At 41.2% G+C, this 16,754-nt stretch overlaps 1 protein-coding gene across 3 annotated transcripts in view; it reads left to right on the forward strand.

Moving 5' to 3' along the window:
- The window catches only part of LOC122561627 (dual specificity protein phosphatase CDC14A-like), a 101,827-nt gene that overhangs the window by 70,561 nt on the left and 14,512 nt on the right, over positions 1-16,754 (forward strand). For 2 of the 3 annotated variants that reach the window (XM_043713557.2, XM_043713565.2), the window contains exon 13: positions 16,315-16,362. In XM_043713557.2, the coding sequence (XP_043569492.1) occupies positions 16,315-16,362 (48 nt within the window). Of the gene's footprint in view, positions 1-4,577; positions 4,719-16,314; positions 16,363-16,754 lie in introns of all 3 variants that reach the window. The other variant, XR_006315064.2, reaches the window with a different exon arrangement.

Consider the following 16,754-nt stretch of genomic DNA (forward strand, 5'->3'; position numbering starts at 1 on the left):
TACTGTAAAGTACCACATATTGTAATTTTTTTAAAAATTGAAGCATCTTTGGAAGAGATGGTAGCAGCATGGGGTGAAGGAGTTGTGGCAAATGGCTGTTATTCAGACTGGTAAAAATTTATGTAGTGGATTTTCTCAGGGTCCAGTACCTGAACCAATAGTTTTTTTGATATGTATTAATGATATGGACTTGTGTGGGCCATGTACAATTTCTAAGTTTGCACAAAAACTTAGAAGCAAAGTAAACAGCAAGCCTTCAAAAAGACATAGACAAGCTGGCAGAGTAAGTGAACATCCATTGCAGAAAGATGTGAGTGCATTTTTTGTAGAAAGAATGAGGAGAAACAAATTGCACGCTAGGGAAGCTATGGCATATAGATAATGTCACTAGACTAGTAATTCAGGGTCAGGGGAGGCTATGGCATATAGGTAATGTCACTAGACTCCTAATGTTCTGGGGACTCAACATGGCAGGTGGTGAAATTTGAATTCCATTTAAAAACCAGCACTTGCAATAGAACTTGTCTAACGACAATCATTGTTGATTGTCATAAATGCCCATCTGGTTCACTAATATCCTGTAGACAAGGAAATCTAATTGTGGTCTACATGTGACACCATGTCCAGTGATGTGGTTGACTCTTAACTATCCTGTGACATAGCCTTGCAAGCTATGGGCAATTAGAGCTGGACAGTAATGCTGACCAAGCCAGTTACACCCATATCCTATGAACAATTTTTTAAAAAAGTTAAATGGTATATTTTTTAAGGGGGTGCAAAAAGAAAATGACATGAGGGTATTTGTGCAGAAAGCTTTGAAGGTGGCAGAGCAGGTTAATGGAATAGATACAATCCCAACTTTCTAACTTGGAGGAACAGAGTTCAAAGAGGCCAGAAAGTTATAGTAAACTTTCAGAAGACACTAATTTAGCTACATGGTGTCCATTTCTGAGCACCATGCTTTATGAAAGATGTGAAGCTTTTGGAGTTGCTGAGGAGCTTTACTGGAATTGTTCCAGGGATGCAGTTCTACAGTTGTGTGGGCAGATTGAAGTAACAATGTGGGTCTCCTTAGAGCAGAAAAGGCTAAAGGAGATTTGATAGCATTTAAAATTACAAGGGATTGAGAAGAAGTGGGGCATACTTGGTTGAGCTGGCGCAAACCTGATGTGTTAAATAGCCTCCTTCTGTGCTGTACTAATTGTAATAACTCTTTTGTAAACTTGATTATCTAAGCTGGATTTGAGGATGTACTTGATTTCTTAAGATTCTCTTCATTAGATTTACTAGATTACCCAAAATGAGGTGCATAGTGTAGTATGATGAAAGTCTCAAACGGAATATTACAAAGATAATCTGTAAGGTTGCTTACACAGCACACCAGTTGACACTCCATCATTTCTTCATAATCCTTTCATTATATTTGTCCTCTTAACTGTTCTGAAATGACCCAGCAGCTCGAGGGCAATTAGAAATGTCATTTCTCTTTTTTTTTAAAAGATATAGAAAATAAAATGCTCTCCAAGTAACATCACCATGAGCCAATCTGTCTAAACTGTGAACATAGTTAAAGTGTGACATTCTATTTGGGTTGGGAGTGTAGGTTTTTAGTTGATTTATTGGATGTCTATGGAAATGAACTGTGCTAATGAACTGAATCACTTTTTTACTATTGGGTCAATCTCATCAGTATCGATATATTACCGATTTATGCATCTTTATAATCACTGCATTATTAACATCAACACCTTTTTTAGGGACTGTTTGAGATTTAGTTCAGTGCCAATTAGATTTGAAATATGGACATTTTTGTGCTGTGGAGACTCTGATCTCACAGGAAGACTGTAAACATGGCCGAATTAATTTAAAATGTAATTCTTCCATATCTATTTGGAAGGGAGCTTTCCATCCCTTTTGTGAGTCTTATATTGAATAGTAGTAATATTGGCGATGAAAGGTCAATGTACTTGAATTATTCAATCAACCACTCTGTTCACCTAAAGATAACTTCAGATTCTGGCTTTAAACAACTTTCTTGGTTAGCACAAGAGGAGCCAATCCGTCATGGCAGTTTAAACCATAAGTTTACGAAGTGCATGTATCTCAAGATTATTTTTTACATAATTAACCAGTTTGTTTCTAGATTGTAGTGCATGCTTTTTGCTGTCTGTACTACATTTGATGTGGAGGTGTCAGTATTGGACTAGGGTGGATAAAGTCAAAAGCTTGTGGTTTCAAATAAACCTGTTGGACTACAACCCGGTGTCGTGTAACGCAGATATGTGTCACAGAACAAATTTTCATACTAGTGCATTCCAATGATTTACAAAAGCAAGCAGCACCTTACAGCTTCTGTTTCAAAACATCATGATGTTTGGAAGTTTAACTAGATCTTGAAGGTAACTCTTGATCAGATCCTGATTTCAGAATTTTTACATGTGAAAGCATCTACATGTCTACTAGATTCAGTGATCTGATAAAACAGAATTTGTTTTCATCCAGCTCTTAAGTGAACCGTTTATACTTGTTCTGCTGCGAAATGAAAATTGGAATATTGCATGCTTGATTGAGAAACTAGACTTTCATAAAAGGATTGTGTAAGTTGTTTACACAGGTACAGGAAATGTTGACTTTGCTTGATTAACATCTGTTATTTTTCGGTGATTATATTGCCTCAGTGCTTACACAAAATTAAATAGAAAATATTTAAGTCTTCTTCTGCTTTTGATACTTCAATTGCCTGCTTTATCGATTGATTTAGGAACATAATTTTTTGAAAAATAAAACTAATGAATGTGTGCTTATAAATAGTTTACAAATAATGTTATTACTAAAAGTATCACTGGTCAGTACATAGTATACTCTGTATGAATGGGCAAGGGAGAACCATGAATTGGAATGGAAGATGTGAGGGGTTGTGGGATTAGATGGGAGGGCTTTAGTTGGCAAGAGGCATAGAGGTGACATGGAGATTGGGTAGGGGCAGGGTTAATGGCATATGAAGAGTGAGGGCTCGAGGGCATAAAATGTAAGTAAACAATTGGGATGGTGTCCTAGAGAGCAGTGGTCTGTCTATTAATCAGTGTGGCCTGCCACTCAGCTGCTCATATGGTTGCCTCCTATCTTGTTCAGGGGCTGGAGAGACTTATTCTATCCTGCTACCTGTCTCATCTAAGCAAAAATATCATCTAAAAAGGCACAATACCAAGTAGCACCTGCAGAATCAAGAAATTTCACAATTTGAGGTTCTGCCTCTTCAGCAAAGTCCAACTCATTTCTAGCAGGTGAATTTTCTCCATGTCTGTGTTTACCTATTTTTGGCATAGATTATTCAGAAGAATTGAATAAGTGAAATTTGATTCTTGTGGCCTGTTACTTGACTGTTCAGGGTTTGGACTCCATACAAAGTATTCATTAGGCTGTCAGTATCCTGAACAGATAAAAGCAGTTTGTTATCTATGTTTCTCGTGACATTTTCCATCTATTCACCAAGTCTTTTAACCTCCTACCACTGGCTCCAAGTGGAATAAGAATTCCAGAGGGAGATAATTTATTTTATAGGCATGTTAAACCGGATCTGTGAGGAATATTTGTAAGTAGAAGTGTTAATTCCTGATGGCACTAGAGTCACAGCTTGTGCTATTGGAAAGTGACAGGTATAAATATCAAATATCAGTTCCTCTAAGGTCAACAAGAATCCATATCATTATTGTTGGAGTAGAGTTTAGAAAGCGCTGGATTCCATTCCAAAGTCTGGAGAAGGTGTTTACTGGGATGATGCATGACTTGAGGGGGTATAACTGTTGGAAAAGGCTGAACAGGCTGCAAGAGTGAATTTCTGTGGAAAATAGGGTCACTAGTGTAGATGTAGAGAAAATAATTCCTACTGTGTGGAATCCAAAATAAAGGGTTGTTAATACAAGACTGTTACAAGATGGCAGGAGCATCCTTCTTTACTTGAAATGGTTAGGCGCTGGAGTTTTCTGCAAAATGGAGCAGTTCAGACAAGTGGTATAGTTCCACTAAAGAGAAGGTAGCCAATCTCATGATTGAGATAGAAATAGAAGGATATGCCAATAGGTTTTAGGTTGAGGAAGGTGATAAGAGGCTCATGTGCAGCATGTAACACTGGCATAAATCTGGTGGGTCAAAAATAAGTTTGTGGTATTGATGCTGCTTTTCGGGCTCATTCAAGATTGATTTCCCAGCAGATTGGGAGAACTGTCCATGCCACAAACAGTACATGATTCCTGAGAAATTAAGTTAATGCTGTGAAAAGGCTATTTTTTGATTATCATAATTCAGTGTTTGTTAACCTTCTATGTCCAGCCCAGAGTACAAGTTTCTCATTTGTCCATGCAAGTTGAAGTTCTCAAAGGCGAAATAATGCTTTCTTAATGATCAAATGATCTGTATGCACTCTTATAGAAATGAATAACCGCATTTTGCATGGTGCCTGGCTTTCGCTTTTGTTTCAAAATTGCAGCTTTATAGCAGTTACTTTGCCTATGTCATTTTAGTTTAAGTCTTTCTGCACTCCCATTTGTATTTTTTTGTTCATCTTTCTCCCTTTCTAGATGGCTCCTAGCTATGCTGGTATCTACACTGTGTAGCATTGTCATCTGGTGGATGGTTTGTGCCTACCCTTCTCCCATCCTGCTAATCTGTCTAGATGGGTTAGGAAACTAGTAACCTTCAGGATCCAGGCAGGTAGCACTGTAAGTGTGCCACTTCCATTTCTTTTAAAAGACTAATCAATGCGCTCGCTGTGTCGCATTTACCAATCTCTTGCATTGCATGCTTAATAACTTTCACTATTCTGTTTCTTGAACTCAGTGGAGATGTATTTTATTTGATTCATTTTGTTTTTAAAGATGAAGTCAATGATACTTTTGGTATTTCTACTACTTCTGGTGCTGGTTTCACAAACTAAAAATCTTTTGTGGTTTTGAAGGTATATGTAAATTTCCCATGTAGTCCACAAATGTTCATTATAGTGTTTTAACGTAATTTTGTTTCTTATTGTACATTTATCCATGGCAGTTGTTTTATTGAGAATGTAGTCTTTTTTTTACCGAGCATCATAGAATCCCTATAGTGTGGAAGCAGGCCATTTGGCCCTTCAAGTCCACTTTCCGAAGAGCATCCCATCTAGACCCATCTCTGTAAACCTGCATTTTCCATGGCTAATCTGTCTAGCCTGCAATTGCTGGGCGCTATAGACAATTTAGCATGGCCAGTCCACCCAACCTGCACATCTTTGGACTGTAGGGGGAAAGAGCTGGAAATGTGTTGCTGGAAAAGCGCAGCAGGTCAGGCAGCATCCAGGGAACAGGAGAATCGACATTTCGGGCATAAGCCCTTCTTCAGGATTGGGGAAAGTTTGTCCAGCAGGCTAAGATAAAAGGTAGGGGGGAGGGGCGTCGGAAATGTGATAGGTGGAAAGAGGTCAAGGTGAGGGTGATAGGTCAGACTGGGGTGGGGGCGGAGAGGTCGGGAAGAAGATTTCAGGTTAGGAAGTCGGTGCTGAATTTGATGGATTTGACTGAGACAGGGTGGGGGGAGGGGAAACGAGGAAACTGGTGAAATCCGAGTTCATCCCTTGTGGTTGGAGGGTTCCTAGCCGGAAGATGAGGCGTTCTTCCTCCAACCGTCGTTTTGTTGTGGTCTGACGATGGAGGAGTCCAAAGACCTGCATATCCTTGGTGGAGTGGGAGGGGGAATTGAAATGTTGAGCTACAGGGTGGTTGGTCCGGGTGTCCCAGAGGTGTTCTCTGAAACGCTCCGCAAGTAGCCGGCCTGTCTCCCCAATATAGAGGAGACCACATCGGGTGCAGAGGATGCAATAGATGATGTGTGTGGAGGTGCAGGTGAATCTGTGGCGGATATGGAAGTTTCCTTTGGGGCCTTGGAGGGAGGTGAGGGGGGAGGTGTGGGCGCAAGTCTTGCACCTCCTGCGGTTGCAGGGGAAGGTGCCGGGAGTGGAGGTTGGGTTGGTGGGGGGTGTGGATCTGACGAGGGAGTCACGGAGGGAGTGGTCTTTACGGAATGCTGATAGGGGAGGGGAGGGAAATATATCCTTGGTGGTGGGGTCCGTTTGGAGGTTGCGGAAATGACGGCGGATGATGCGCTGTACATGGAGATTTGTGGGGTGGTAGGTGAGGACCAGTGGAGTTCTGTCCTGGTGGCGGTTGGAGGGGCGGGGTTCAAGGGCGGAGGAGCGGGAAGTGGAAGAGATGCGGTGGAGGGCATCGTCGACCACGTCGGGGGGGAAATTGCGGTCCTTGAAGAAGGAGGCCATCTGGGTTGTGCGTTTTTGGAACTGGTCCTCCTGGGAGCAGATGCGGCGGAGTCGAAGGAATTGGGAGAATGGGATGGCGTTTTTACAGGGGGCAGGATGGGAGGAGGTGTAGTCCAGGTAGCTGTGGGAGTCGGTCGGTTTGTAGTAGATGTCCGTGTTGATTCGGTCGCCTGAGATGGAAATAGAAAGGTCGAGGAAGGGGAGGGAGGAATCTGAGACTGTCTAGGTGAATTTGAGGTCGGGGTGGAAGGTGTTGGTGAAGTGGATCCACACCCCCCACCAACCCAACCTCCACTCCCGGCACCTTCTCCTGCAACCGCAGGAGGTGCAAGACGTGCGCCCACACCTCCCCCCTCACCTCCCTCCAAGGCCCCAAAGGAAACTTCCATATCCGCCACAGATTCACCTGCACCTCCACACATATCATCTATTGCATCCTCTGCACCCGATGTGGCCTCCTCTATATTGGGGAGACAGGCCGGCTACTTGCGGAGCGTTTCAGAGAACACCTCTGGGACACCCGGACCAACCAACCCAACCACCCTGTAGCTCAACATTTCAATTCCCCCTCCCACTCCACCAAGGATATGCAGGTCTTTGGACTCCTCCGTCGTCAGACCACAACAAAACGACGGTTGGAGGAAGAACGCCTCATCTTCCGGCTAGGAACCCTCCAACCACAAGGGATGAACTCGGATTTCACCAGTTTCCTCATTTCCCCTCCCCCCACCCTGTCTCAGTCAAATCCATCAAATTCAGCACCGCCTTCCTAACCTGAGATCATCTTCCCGACCTCTCCGCCCCCACCCCAGTCTGACCTATCACCCTCACCTTGACCTCTTTCCACCTATCACATTTCCGACGCCCCTCCCCCAAGTCCCTCCTCCCTACCTTTTATCATAGCCTGCTGGACAAACTTTCCCCATTCCTGAAGAAGGGCTTATGCCCGAAATGTCGATTCTCCTGTTCCCTGGATGCTGCCTGACCTGCTGCGCTTTTCCAGCAACACATTTCCAGCTCTGATCTCCAGCATCTGCAGACCTCACTTTCTCCTGTAGGGGGAAACCACAGCACCTGGAGGAAACCCACGCAGATAGTGGCCCAAGGGTGGAATTGAACCCAAGTCCTTGGCACTGAGAGACTGCAGTGCTAAACACTGAGCCATTTAGCTATTTCTGTTTGCGTGATTTGAGAAAGAAGCATAGTAATAAAGTTTTGATTGCAACAATTGTTGCAATGTACCTAACTGGCTTATTTAGCTACTGCACAGGAGACTTTTATGTACTATATTAAACCAGATAATAAAATTAGGGTTTGAAGTTATCTATGGTTCTTTATGGCTAATAATCATAAGCTTTGGTTTACAGACGTTATTTTCTTAGTGTGCTGTGTTACATTTGCTTTTAGGGTTTTGTAATTGAAATATAGCACTTTACAAGGCACAGTAAATGTACCTCCGTGTAAAATAAAGGTTGCTTGTGCCCATCTTTGTATTGAAGGATTGTTGTTACTGAGGAACCTACAGTCATAACCAGTGTGAAAACAAATTGTCACTATAACCAGAATCTTAATCTATGCCATTTTATTATTGGCTGGGTAAAACTGGCTGAAAAGCTTGATTTTGTGCTGCTACTTTCTTGCATTAATGTCTGAAGGATAACTCCTCCAATCAATATTCAAGAGAGAGAGTCTATTTTTTTCTCCTCAGTTACTTTGAGCCTCCTGTTTTCAATTTCCAACATTATCAATCTCTCTTTCTCGCTTAGTCTGCACCCCTCTAATTATCCTGCACTCACCTCCTTCACCAAGTTCTCATGCCTTGAAACATAGCTAATCTGTCCTTGTTTCCTTTGAAAATATTTACTTATGATCTTTTCCCCTCTTCCATCATTCTGAGAACTTCATTGCTTTTCCAATACTCTCAACTGCTATGCAGCTCTGTAGAGCGTTTAGTTGGCTGAAGACAGGACTTGTCTTGGGAGGAAGTTTTGCCCCCAAGAGATGCTGACCAATATGATTGACCAATATCTCTCTAATCCTAATGCATCACCAGAAACACTGCTGGAAATACATCCACTTCCAGCTGGGAACACTCAAAATGTGATGAAAGCTGAATATCAGGCATCTCTGTGGAGTTGGTGATGGAGGGCAGGATGATGCACGTGGTGACGCAGATCTCAGTGAGGAGTGGTGGTAATCAGGAAAGGAGCTCCTTGATTGTGGAAGCCCTGAAAATTGCAGCTAGGCAGGATGTAGCCATTAATTAACAATATAAGGACCTAAACTGGGGCAAAATGTCTGGGCAACAGGAAAGATACCTGAAGAATTTTTAGCACCCAGTCTACAAAGCTATTATATGATTTGTCAATGGTGTGTAAAGAACTTTGAAACTTGTATCAGTGTAGGGCTGAATCTTCCAAAATGTAGGAACTACAGACACTCCCAATTCTGCTTTTTTTTTTAACTCTGTGCTGGGTCTCTGTTTCTGTTAGGAAGCATCTTATTCAGGCCTCTTGAAAATCTGAGCGTGGTTGTTCTGGGAACTTTCCAGCATAGCATGTTTTCAGCACTAGAGTTCAAGCCACACTTTTACAGTGGGAACTGCTGTGTTCCCAGGCTAAAAATGTAGTGCTTTTCTGATAAGCTGGAGAGAGAAAAGTGGTGAAGGATGTGGGTTTGCCGAGTGGAGGAATCGTGCAAGTTAGATTGTGTTTGTTTAGTCAGGTTGGGTGGCACATTGAGGGTTGAGCATTGTCTGGAGAGGGTTAGTTTTAGAGTGACCGGTTTTTAAACTCTAATTCCCCTGAGTAACTATGCAGACAAATAAGTCAGAACTCTTCAATTCCAATTCCAGAATTAGAAATCTTTTGAGAGAATTCCAGAGACTATGTATTAGCTCATCAGAGGTTTGAACTTCCCAGCAATTCCTAGGTTAGAATGCATTGGGACTTCTGAAGGTCCCGATACTAAAGTATTCAACTGGAGACCGGCAGAAGTTAGTTAACTCAGGAAGCAAGTTTAACTTTTCTATACCCAAGCTTGACCTAACCCAATACTGTATATAAACAAAGTTTGTGAGAAGATTTGTAGCTCGGGTGCTCGTTGCTGTGGTTCTGTTCGTCGAGCTGGAAGTTTTTGTTGCAAACGTTTCGTCCCCTGTCTAGGTGACATCCTTGTTGTCACAGAACAAGGACATGTCGCAACCCAAAGGACTAGCCACACTACCATACATCAAGAACATCTCTGAAATGACAGCCAGACTACTGCGACCACTAGGACTTATAACAGCACACAAACCAACAGCCACACTCAGACAACAACTCACCAGAACGAAGGACCCGATACCCAGCATGAGCAAAACGAATGTAGTGTACAAAATCCCATGCAAGGACTGTACAAAACACTATATTGGACAAACAGAAAGACAGCTAACGATCCGCATCCACGAACATCAACTAGCCACGAAACGACACGACCAGCTATCCCTAGTAGCCACACACGCAGACGACAAGCAACATGAATTTGACTGGGACAACACTACCATTATAGGGCAAGCCAAACAAAGAACAGCCAGGGAATTCCTAGAAGCATGGCAATCACACACAAACTCCATCAACAAACACATCGACCTGGACCCAATATACCGGCCACTACAGCGGACAGCTGAAACTGACAACCGGAAGCGGCAGGGACAGGCCACTATAAATGCCGGAGGAAACACCACAGAAGCGCTTCACAGGAGGCTCCCAAGCACTGAGGATGTCACCTAGACGGGACGAAACGTTTGCAACAAAAACTTTCAGCTCGGCGAACAGAACCACAGCAACTGTATATAAACAGCTGCATCTCAGTATGACTTAGCATTGAATGTGACTTTTGGGAGTGGTGAGTAAGGAGAATCTTAATCTCTTTGCAAATCTAGAACTTAGTTGCATTTCACACTTAACTTTGAACTGAAACTTAATGTTTATATTCTGAATTCAATTTAGTTTAAAGCATGGATATTGAAACTCGCCACAGTACAGCAGATGAATTTAGTTAATTATGGAATAGGTGAAACTTTTCTGTATCTGCACTGAGTTAACACTAAGCATCTAAATGTAGGCATCTCTGTGTGACTTCAAATGGAGTGCTTAAAGTTCAGGGAAGGGTATACTCCTGTGCTTTTTCAAGCTTCCTTGTCCTGTAGGAATGATACTTATTATGCAGGAACACTTTGATTGCTTGGTGAGTATCTAGTAAGTGTTTCAGCTCTGTTAAACATGCATTATTTTATGAATAAAATAGTACAGGAAATAGACCGAAGATTAATAGAAAGTTTTCTACCTGAATCTGAAACAAAACAGATGAACTGATAGCACAAATAGGGATAAATAAAAATAATCTAGTATCGAGCAGAGAAATGACTGCAGGATGACATAGATTGAGACCTAGATATTAAAGGGTACATGATATTTAGGAAGGATTGTTATGTAGGAAAGGGTGGAGGACCATCTGTTTGTTTGATAATGCTGGTATAAGCACACTAGAATGGTGACCCAAGTTCAGGAAACAGGGATGTGAAAACAGTTTGTGTAGAAGTGAGAAATGATGAATGCACAAAGTCACCTGTGGGAGTGGAGTACAGGCCTGCTAACAGTAACTGCACAATCGAATGGAGTATAGAGGAAAAATCATGAGAGCATGTCAGAAAAGCTTGCAAGATTTTAATCTACATACAGCCAAAATTCACATGGCAAAAGGAACACTGCGCATTTCTGAAATAGATTCTTAGAACATCGTGTTTTGGAGTCCAGTATAGAGCTGGCTGTACTAGACCTGGTGGTATGTAACAAGATAGGATTATTAGCAACCTTTTATAGTGATGACACCCTAGGTAACAGCGATCATTTGTTGAATTTATTTTCAATTTGAGATAGAAAGAAGCGGGTCCAATACTAGTATTTTAAATGTTAGAGCAAGAGCAATTATGAGCAAATGAAAGCAGCGCTAGCCAAAGTAAACTGTCAGAATTAAGTTTGGAATGGTGAATGGAGACGCAGTGGTGAATATTTTAAGGAGTATTTCAGAAAACAGATTAATACGTTCCAATGAGAGAGATTAAATGGACCTGTGGTTAACTAAAAAGGTAAGGTATTATCAAATTTAAAGAGAAGTCATGTAATTACCATAAGACCACAAGACATAGGAGCGGAAGTAAGGCCATTCAGCCCATCGAGTCCACTCCGCCATTCAATCATGGCTGATGGGCATTTCAACTCCACTTACCCGCATTCTCCCCGTAGCCCTTAATTCCTTGTGACATCAAGAATTTATCAATTTCTGCCTTGAAGACATTTAGCGTCCCAGCCTCCACTGCACTCTGTGGCAATGAATTCCACAGGCCCACCACTCTTTGGCTGAAGAAATGTCTCCGCATTTCTATTCTGAATTTACCCCCTCTAATTCTAAGGCTGTGTCCACGGGTCCTAGTCTCCTTGCCTAACGGAAACAATTTCCTAGCGTCCACCCTTTACAAGCCATGTATTATCTTGTAAGTTTCTACTAGATCTCCCCTTAATCTTCTAAACTCCAATGAATACAATCCCAGGATCCTCAGCCGTTCCTCGTATGTTAGACCTACCATTCCAGAGATCATCCGTGTGAATCTCCGCTGGACACGTTCCAGTGCCAGTATATTCTTCCTGAGGTGTGGGGACCAAAACTGGACACAGTACTCCAAATGGGGCCGAACCAGAGCTTTATAAAGTCTCAGTAGCACAACAGTGCTTTTATATTCCAACCCCCTTAAGATAATTGACAACATTGCATTCGCTTTCTTAATCACGGACTCAACCTGCATGTTTACCTTTAGAGAATCCTCAACTAGCACTCCCAGATCCCTCTGTACTTTGGCTGTACGAATTTTCTCACCGTTTAGAAAGTAATCCATGCTTCTATTCTTTTTCCCAAAGTGCAAGACCTCGCATTTGCTCACATTTGAATTCCATCAACCATTTCCTGGACCACTCCTCCAAACTGTCTAGATTCTTCTGCAGCCTCCCCACTTCCTCAGTACTACCTGCCTGTCCACCTAACTTTGTATCATCGGCAAACTTCGCTAGAATTCCCCCAGTCCCTTAATCTAGATCATTAATATATAATGTGAACAGCTGCAGCCCCAGCACTGAATCCTGCGCGACACTGCTTGTCACCGGCTGCCATTCCGAAAAAGAACCTTTTATCCCAACTCTCTGCCTCCTGTCAGACAGCCAATCCTCTATCCATACCAGTAGCTCACCTCGAACACCATGGGCCCTCACCTTGCTCAGCAGCCTCCCATGTGGCACCTTATCAAAGGCCTTTTGGAAGTCTAGGTAGACCACATCCACTGGGTTTCCCCGGTCTAACCTACTTGTCACCTCTTCAAAGAAATCTAACATGTTTGTCAGGCACGACCTCCCCTTACTAAATCCATGTTGACTTGTTCTAATCCAACCCTGCTCTTCCAAGAATTTAGGAACCTCATCCTTAATGATGGATTCTAGAATTTTACCAACAACCGAGGTTAGGTTAATTGGCCTATAATTTTCCATCTTTTGCCTTGATCCTTTCTTGAACAAGGGGGTTACAACAGCAATCTTCCAATCATCTGGGACTTTCCCGGACTCCAGTGACTTTTGAAACATCTCAACCAATGCCTCCGCTATTTCCTCAGCCACCTCCCTCAGAACTCTAGGATGTAACCCATCAGGGCCAGGAGATTTATCAATTTTAGGACCTTTTAGCTTTTCTAGCACTTTCTCTTTTGTAATGGCAACCATACTCAACTCAGCCCCCTGACTCCCTTTAATTGTTGGGATATTACTCATGTCTTCCACTGTGAAAACTGACACAAAGTACTTATTAAGTTCTCCTGCTATTTCCTTATCTCCCATCACTAGGCTTCTAGCATCAGTTTGAAGTGGCCCAATGTCTACTCTTGCCTGTCGTTTGTTTCTTATGTATTGAAAGAAACTTTTACTATCATTTCTAATATTACTGGCTAGCCTACCTTCATATTTGATCCTCTCCTTCCTTATTTCTCTCTTTGTTATCCTCTGTTTGCTTTTGTAGCCTTCCCAATCTTCTGATTTCCCAGTGCTCTTGGCCACTTTATAGGCTCTCTCTTTTTCTTTGATAGATTTCCTGACTTCCTTTGTCAGGAAATAGTTGTGCAATGGTTGGTGACCGGTCAAGAAGTTTGGACATGATACAATGCAAAGTATGACTGACTAAAAGATTTTAAGGACAGAGAAAGATGGAATACAAGAGAAAGCTAGCCAGGAATACACAAGCAATTTCTATAGATCTTTTTAAAAGAAATGAATTAGCAAAGTGTATATTGGTCCTGCAGAAAATAAATATGGGGAATGAGCCTTGGAAATTAGAGATGACAAATGATTTGGTATTTTACATTGGTCTTCACTATAGAAAACATAAACATCATCCTAGAAGAAGCTTTAAATGAGGAAATGGAGAGAGTTACGATCACCAGAGACGTACAGCGTAAGTTGTTCAAGCCGTAGGCTGTCAAGTCTCTGGGTCTTAATGAACTTCAGCCCAAGGTCTTAAAAGAAGTGGCTCGTAAGATTAAGATTGATGCATTGGTTTCAATTTTGTAAACTTCTCTAGATTCAGGGAAGGTTACATTGGACTGGACAGGGAGACAAAGCAGGAAACCACTGGTGGATTAGCTTAACAAAGGGAATTGGTTAGAAGCTGTTATTAAAGATATATCAGAGTACTTTTCCTAATTCACTTGAATTTTTGAGTCAGAATGGTTTCTTGAAAGGGAAATAATGTTTAAATAATCTATGTTCTTTGAAGTAACATGTAATGTCAATTAACTGTATTTTCAGAAGGTATTTGATGTACCACATGAAAGATTGAGGGGGAAAATAAAATTTCCCAGTGTAGGGGGATAAGAGGTCGACATGGACAGAAGATTGGTCAACTGACAGGAAATGGAGAGTAGGCATAAATGGGCTTTTTTTCTGGTTGACAAGATGCAACACAAATGGTTTGTGAGAGATCAGTATTAGTTCAGTTTTTTTTTTACAATAAATATATAAATGACTTGGATGAAAGGACAGAAGTACAATTGCCAGATTTGCTGACAATGTAAACTTGGGTAGGAAAGCAAATTGCAAAGAGAATACAAGGAGGCTACCAAGGGATATATATAGATTGAATGGGTAAAGATTTGCCACATAACTATAATGTGGAAAAAATGTGAAATTGTTCATTTTGGCAGAAGAATCTAAATGATGAGTTCTGAAGTACAGAGGGATCTGGGTGTTGTAGTGCATGAATCATAAAAGATCTGTATGCAGGTATAGCAAGTAATTAGGAAAGCTAATAGAATGTTATTGCTTTCTGCTGTGGGAATTGATTACACAAGGAGGAAGTGATGTTTCTATTATACAGGGCATTGATGAGACCACATCCAAAGTACTCTGCAGAATCTATCTTCATTTAGAAAGGATGTAAATGCATTGGAAACAGTTCTGAGAAGGTTTTTTTAATCTAACACCTGGAATGAATATGTTGTTTTATGAAGAATTGGATAGGCTGTTTTGTAATTGCTGCAGTTTTTAGAGTAAGACTTGACTTCTTTGAAATCTGTTAAGATTCTGAGGGGCTTTGATGGTGAATGTGAGAGAACGTTTTAAGTAACAAGTGATAATGGTATAGGATTTGCTGCCAACATTATTGGAAACTGACATGACATTATTTCAAAAGGAAATAATTCTACACTGCTGTGATTTGAGTGGGAAAATGGGACTGATGGATTGTTTTATGCAAGGGCTGAAAGGCTTCCTGTGATGTTTATGACCTGATTCTGTAGCCCTAAGTGACACTGCCATTCTGAAGCAAAAATTGGGTACAAATTAAACTACAGCTCAGAATATAGTACTAAACTTTTCAAACAAATCTTCAGTCTTGCCCATTGCCTACAGTCTTGCAAACTACTGTCTTTTTTTTCCCCTCCACTTGCTACCAAGTTTTCAATCTGTACAGTCCATTGATCATACAGCTCCAATTTTCACTTGAAATGTTATTAACCTTTACAAATTAATAGAATTTATAACTCTTACTGGTGCAAACCTTTTTTTTTTGAAGTTGTGCAACTTTGGTATTCTTTGTCTCAGAAGGCAGGGGGAGGGGAGTGGACGAAGTGGGATAATTGAATATTTTTAAATCAGTGGTGGATAGATTCTTGTATGGCAGGGGAATCGAAGGCTATCAGCATTTCATTGGTTTGTGTTTTCAATTCCATTTGTCAATTAGCCATTATTTTATTGAATAGTGAAACAGACTTGAGGGGCCAAATAGTGTCTCTTTGCTGCTTTGCATGTTTATATGATACATTCGTCATATCCTGCAGCTTTTCTACTTTTTGTTCAGGCTGCAATAACTCTTTTTGTGCTATGTCCCTTCAAGTAATTTGTTTCACTTGATCATATTTTCCACAACCTCTACATGCCTTCCAATTCCAGTACCATAATCCTCCATCGCAGCTTTTCTCACATGCAGCCCTATAATCTGCAATTTATTGACCTAGTATTCAGTTTTAGTATGAAATCAAAACCTTTCCAGAAAGTTATAGAAAATTGTTTCTCTCAACAGTTCAGAATGTATCAATGGCTTCTGAAGGGTAGTCATATGGGATTTGAAACATTAACTGTTTCAAATCCCTTGCTCCACAGCTGCTTTCGACATACCTGAACTTCTCCATGTTTGTTTCAATGACAAGCTAGTTTCACTCTATGTATTGGTTCTTAAACAAGAAATTTGATTCCTTTTAAATTCCCCATGTCCATAAGACAATCATACATTTAAGTGCTTGTCTTATTCTATTTTAAGGCAATATATTCTCTGTCCTGTTTTATAAATTGTATAGATCAGGCATTTCTGTTGTCAGCAAATTGTGTAATAGTTGACTTGCCACTTGTTCACCTGTCGAATTGATTTTGCATTACCCATTTCAGATTGGAAGAAAATAAAATGCACACCAGGTCATCATCGCAGGCATTCAGGTAGGTGTCTGTTTCTTACTATGTTGCAATTGACCACTTCTAAATATGGAATTTCATTATGCTTATCACATTATAATTGCCTTTGTTTAACGTGGTCATATTATTTTAATTTGTTATTCTCTGCAATGTAAGAATATACACAGGCAAGACAGCAAGTGATAGACAGCTATACATCCCACAGCTGGTGGATCAGATGAAACACTGCATTTCTGCTACACTGTTCGTAAATGGTGTTGACAGTTAAACAACTAATGAGGGAAGAGTGAGTTGATAAATAGCCCTTTCCTCAATGATGCACACTACCAGCAGCCAATACACAATAATGGTGGTGTGCCATCTATAAGATGCACTGCAGCAACTTGCCAAGCCTCCTTCCAAAGCACCTTCCAAAC

This window comes from Chiloscyllium plagiosum, unplaced genomic scaffold (genome assembly GCF_037043375.1).
Source record: "Chiloscyllium plagiosum isolate Xiang-an unplaced genomic scaffold, Cpla_swu_hap1 HiC_scaffold_2, whole genome shotgun sequence".
Lineage (NCBI taxonomy): Eukaryota > Metazoa > Chordata > Chondrichthyes > Orectolobiformes > Hemiscylliidae > Chiloscyllium > Chiloscyllium plagiosum.